This window comes from Sphaeramia orbicularis, chromosome 17, assembly GCF_902148855.1.
Source record: "Sphaeramia orbicularis chromosome 17, fSphaOr1.1, whole genome shotgun sequence".
Taxonomy (NCBI): domain Eukaryota; kingdom Metazoa; phylum Chordata; class Actinopteri; order Kurtiformes; family Apogonidae; genus Sphaeramia; species Sphaeramia orbicularis.
The window spans coordinates 23,236,963-23,242,962 of record NC_043973.1 but is presented as its reverse complement, the minus strand read 5'-3'; the positions used below and the strand labels follow the sequence as shown (position 1 = coordinate 23,242,962).

The 6,000-nt window shown below is 43.3% G+C and overlaps 1 protein-coding gene across 1 annotated transcript in view; it reads left to right on the top strand.

Moving 5' to 3' along the window:
* Window positions 1-783: 783 nt before the first annotated feature.
* The window catches only part of ptch2 (patched 2), a 28,315-nt gene continuing 23,098 nt past the window's right edge, over window positions 784-6,000 (top strand). The window contains 2 exon segments of the mRNA XM_030161183.1: window positions 784-933; window positions 2,351-2,543. Coding sequence (XP_030017043.1) covers window positions 784-933; window positions 2,351-2,543 — 343 coding nt within the window.

Sequence of the window (6,000 nt, the reverse complement as noted above, 5' to 3'; positions counted from 1 at the left end):
AAATTGTGTGCGTGCCTGTCGTTGTTATATCAATAGATGGCATGTGTGATTGCTTCTTACAAACTGGAGGGCCTGGCCACTGGGAATAATGTTCAGAGAGCAACTGAGGCAGGCAGTGTGTTAGTGTGTGTGTGTGTGTGTGTGAGTGAGTGAGTGCAGAGTTTATTGAAAGAGTTCCTCTCTCCCTCCCCCTCCCCATCCTCCTCCTCCTCCCTCCTCCCCCCTCCCTCCAGCCCAGGCAGCAGCAGCCTGGGTGGTCCCCCTCTCTCTCCACTTTGGTGAGCTGTTGCTTAGCAGCTAATAATAGGCGATGTTTGCAAAGTAATTTGCCTCTTCCTTGGCCAATGGGAGCCGGAGCACTTTTCCATCAAACCTCCCTTTTCAGGATTTGCCGAGAGGCGAACTTCTCCAAATGTTACCGCTACGAGATCGGAGTTAGACTTGACACGGACGACTCAGCTCCTACTACTACTACTACTACTACTACTACTATTACTACTACTATTACTACTACTACTACTACTAGCCTACTCCTGTCTGAGACTCGTTTCACAAACTATCAGGACGAATGAAGACTGAAGGATCTATACGGATTTCGGCGCATAATGTTGGGATGGAGTTTCGAGACTTGTTTGGCTCCAGGGAAGACTAGAATCCGTTCTTCCAACTTGTCGCCGGCGGTGCTGGATGCGCTCCTCTTCTATGGTGGATTATTGTCGCTTTTTCTGAACTCGCACCGATTCCTTGTCGCTTCTCTCACCTCCTGTTCCCCTTCTTTGGACTATGGCCTCGGATCGCGGGGTCCCAGGGGCCGGTGTCTTTGGAGATTTACCCCCGAGTTATACGCGCTCCCAGCCGCCGCCTCCAAACCCAGACCTGCTCCGGAGACCCAGCTACTGCCACGCCGCTTTCGCACTTAAACAGATCTCAAAGGTGATACGATGATCGCAGTCTGGTGTGGATGTGTTGTAAAGGCAGCTTTCATTCAGTCGGTAATGTGAATGAGAAGTCTGTGATTTAGTCCAGAGGGTTTGTCTTATATCTTGGAACCGAGTGGGCGCATGTGGGGACGCGGAGGTAGGAGCTCCTATACTGGGGTCTGGGGACCTCCAGAGCCACCGGAGACAGCCGACAACAATATCTTGATTCATTTAACCATAAACTTTAAGCATTAAATAAAAAAAAAATAGAAACAGAAAGACAGAAACGTCACTGTAGATAGAGGTGTAGACAACAGAAACCCACAGTGGGTTTTTTGGCATAAAGGCACAATCACATATGACATGTTGGAAACCTGCTGGGAACCTCCTGAATTAGATGTTAAACTTATTGAATATTCCCTTGTCTAACTGTTAAATCCACACGCAGCTCTCATTCAGTTGTTTATACTAAGATGAGTGCGTGGAGTGGTTCGGTGTTGTGCGTGTTTTTGGCTTTGTGCAGGCACAGCGGAGAGCGCACTGGCCCGGGGTCTGTTTGGAAATGTGGTGGGTCCTGTAAAGGAATTCACTGATTGAGTTTGATCTGACAAAGCATCTTTGGACCGCCCGGATGCTTGGACGTGTTTCAGCACTGCTGAGAGAAACCACAACACCAGTGCAATGTCTTCTGCAGCAGTGACATTTGTAGCACAGGGCACGGATGGTCTGGAAAGTGGAGGTTTTTAGTGGTTAAAGGCGAGAGTACAAGTGTGGAATGTGAATTGCTACATAAAACATTTGTCAGACTCAAGTTCATTTGCAAACAAGCTCTAGAAAGCTGCAATAATATTATCAACAGCAGTACACACATTTTTACTGAGTTGTAATACAAGTGAAGTCTATATTTCTTCAAAGTGTCTATTTTCTAATAGTGACACCTTCTGTTTTTACTTTTAAAGCTGCTCAGTTTTGCAGTATCATGTTTGCCTTCTTTTTGTTTCTTTAAACTGACTAAAAGCTCAAACTGAAGAAGTCCAATACAAAAACTATTACTGCACCAACACAGTTTAAATGATCCTAAATGCGTCATGTCAGGGGTGATTCCGTCATAGATCTGGAATGAGTTCAGGGCATAGACGTGGTTTTGGGTATGAATCTGACAGCAGGCGCAGGGGAAGACAATGATGGTGTCAGATCTGTGGTTAGCCAGTTTGCCCTCTATCCTGTCATCATGTTTTTGAAATCTGCATGGTAAAAAAAAAAAAACTCATTTGTTATCATTAGTGTTAAAATCAGACACACAGATGGAGACACATGCAATGGAATCCTGCCTTTGTGGACAGTTGAATAATGAAGCTTTGTTTAATGCATAGTGACAGAGTAAAAGTAATACTGTCCTTTTCTCACTCTCTCTCTTGCTTTCAATCCAGGGTAAGGCGGTGGGTCAGAAAGCTCCTCTGTGGATCCGGGCCAGGTTCCAGGCCCTCCTGTTCTCTCTGGGCTGCCACATCCAGAGGCACTGTGGGAAGGTCCTCTTTATCGGACTCTTAGTATTTGGGGCTCTTTCTGTGGGACTCCGAGTCGCAGCAATCGAAACAGACATCGAACAACTATGGGTGGAAGGTGAGTTTAAGATGTCACTGTTCTTATGGCATGTGTTGCTTCAGGGAAACATTTGTGGTTGTGGTTTTTTTTGCTGCATTCTGGTGGCATTACTCTTCCACACATCTAAAAGTCTATCACAGCTAAGCCACCGCTGTTTATGCATGTTTTTAGATCTTACTTGGAGTCTGGGTGTGCTAATGTGAGTGTCTTGGTTTGATGCTGATGGAAGTGTTTAAATAGAGTTTGAATGACATTAATGGTGGGAAGATGCAGGGTGGCCATGTTAGTGTCATCTCCGTGCCATGGGAGGGCACTAGGTGTTCAGTGACTGACAGACCAACTGCATTTCTAACAGACTGAAGCAGCAGAATTTATTACATGTGGTTTTTGAAGTTTGGCTGCTTGAAACTCAACAATTTGACAGCTCTCACATGAAAACCGCTTTTTTACAGCTGTACAAGTTCTAAACGCTTTGTAGATACAGTAGCTTCCTTTATAACAGCATTGTCATTGTGTGCTCTGTGAGTTGGGATATGAAACTGTGTTATATTCTGTCAGCTCAGTCTTGTCTGCTCATGTCTGTCAGTTTCTTAAGAAGCCGTAATTTCTGAGAGAACCCCAAACACATCTCTGACACCACTGCAGTACTTCTCTGCTCTGTCATACTGACACGCTCTTTCTTTTGCGTGACAGTGTTTGTGATTTTCTACAGCTTCTCAACGTGTGACACTTAACTCTTTTTCTTTCCTTCTGTGCGTTTTAGATGGAAGTTATCTGTACATTTTCATAGGCAGAGGCAGCTTTATTTGGTTTTTCACACTGGCCAAATTCCTTTTAAACCCCCAGGCTTTCAGTGCCGGGGCTGATCCCCACAGCAGATGGACTGTGTGAATGGTTAGCCATCTTTGAGGACTCTGACCCCTCCCCCCTCGACTCCCTGTGTGGTCCCTAACTATTCTTGGATTCCATTCAACAAGAGGCAAGCAGGCAGGCAGGCAAGCAGGCACCTCCTCCTTAAACCCCCACCCTCCTCCACCTCCTCCCCTCCTCAGAAGAAAAAAAAATATAAGTGAATGCAGCTGAAGTTTACCCACCTGTTTTGCACGCTCTAAAAGCGCCACAGCAGTTGGTGAATATAAACAGACTATAGGGTTTTTAAGCCCACCATGTCACTAGAGGACCGGGACAAGCGGCTCCCACAGGAGCTGAGTGGAGGTGTTGGAGGAATGACACACTGCTGGTGTCAGATGACGTTTCTTGAAGCTCTTCATTTTACTCATACAGGGATTAAATAATGATTAATAAAATGATATCAATATAAATCTAGTGATAATAGTGTGAAATGAATAGTCTGGGGTTTTCAGCAACAGCCTGAATGTCCTGCAAAAGCAGACAACAAGAGCTTGGGTTTTCACAGTCTCCTTTTTCTTTGGTTTCATTCTGGTTACTGTAAAGCTTCAGGATTACCTCTCGAGCTAATTGGCAGTGCCATGTCTTAAAGGAGATGTTTAGATGTTTGTGTGCCAGTTGTTTTGCTGTTCGATTGAGAGAGTTGAACCGGGGGCCTGAAAAGGAATGCTGTGCCTTTAAGAGGCCGTGGCCATGTTTCTAAAGTTTCTGCCTGCCTTGTTTCCACCAATAGCCCATTGACAAAGCTGCTAGGGCCTCAATGGAGAGTAAAGTGGTTTGGTAACAAGGCGAGGTTAGTTCTCCCTCAGTCTCTCTCTCTCTCTCTCTCTCACACACACACACACACACACACAAACACAGAATAACACACACATGCACCATTGCACATAAACCCGGACACAAGAGGGAGGAATGATATGCTTTCTAATAAGACAGCTGATTTCATGTTAGAGCTTTTCTACTCTAGCAATTTCTAATTTTTTTTTCATCTGAGCACTATTAGCTAGAATTTACTTTGTGAGTTCATGTTTAGCTTCTGATACGTATCTGCATGCAATTTCTTTTGTGTTTGAAGTTGATGATAACACTCTTCCCTTCCATAGCCTAAACAAAACTTTCCGACTTGTACCTTAATCTGCGTAGAATAAACAAGTCAAAACCTAGCTGTGATTTGACACTGTATGTGTTAACACTGCCAACATGGTGTAAACTCTGTGTGTGTGTGTTTGCATATGCATGATTGTCTACGGGGCATATGCTTCCTATCATATATTCATACTAGCAGCAGCCCCCACACTACCCACGGATACACTTGTCATCTTTGCCACCTTTGGTGTGTAAAGCTCGCCGAACCATCTGTCTGCCTGCCTGAATTTCCTGACAGCATGCCCGTCTGTCTGCCTGTGCTTTGTGTGTGTCTGTTTATATTTCTACCTGTCTGTCTGCCTTCTCTGTGAAGTCAGGCCACCAGGGCTTTTTTAATTGCTTCCTCCCTCCTACAGGACCAAAACACTGTGAAGCAGAGCACAGCAGTACAGAGCCTCTCTAAAAACTAGACTAAAGACAGAAATGAGGTTGGAAAAATTAGTTTCTGCATACCTCCAGTCCCAAGAAAACATACTTTAATAGCATACTGTCCTATACAGACACAGTGGCTTTTATTAACATCACCTTTGTTTGCCTTAAGGATACTTGTCTGGAATTTTTTTCAGTTGTAGGGGCTTACAACGTAAAAAGTAAAAGGGCTTGTCATACCTTCAGTCGTCACACCTGTGCAGGTGAGGATAAAAGTATCTGTGTTTAGTCTGACAGGGGGATTAAGACCTATTTCTGGCTTACTGCTCAGTCACTGAGAAAATATGAGATAGGCATCACGTACAAAGACATTAAAGTACTTTCACAGGCTGTCTTTAGTGAGCTGCTTTTTAAAATTGTGTTAAACACACTTTCATTATTTTTTATTTGTCTTTGTTTATTCTTTATCGTATTAATATTCACTCATATTCACAAAGATACCTAAAAAGTGTATTTCGGTAACTTTAAAAATGTATACTTTTATAATGCTTTTCTATATTTAATGCTTATGGTGTGGCTACCTTTTAGGGTGTGAAAGTTGGTGTGAGCTGTGACCCAGTCGGTATTGTCCCCAAGTAAAAAAGAGAGGGATCGTAAAAAGAAGTGCAGGAAGAAGAGGAGGATGAGGCGAGACATTGGGGGTTGGGACAGGAACAGAGGAAGGTTTATGGCAAACTGACACTTAGTCTGTGAGTGTTTTTGCCTGTGTCACTTAAAAGACAAGTGTTAAACTTCCTTATGCGTGTCCATAAAGGATCAAGGAGCATGCATATTTCTGTTTTTTTTTTTTTTTTTTTTTTTTTTTTTTACTGGAAAAGAGTTGCATACTTAAGCATGGAATTTTCACAGAATTGGTAAAAGTAGACATGTCTTTGGATACATGTCTTATATCAAATGCTAACTCTTTTCAGTTCATATTATTTGCCTTTTTTTTTTTTTTTTTTTTTTTTTTTTTTACAAAAGCCCACTTGAAAAGCTGGTTTGAGAATGA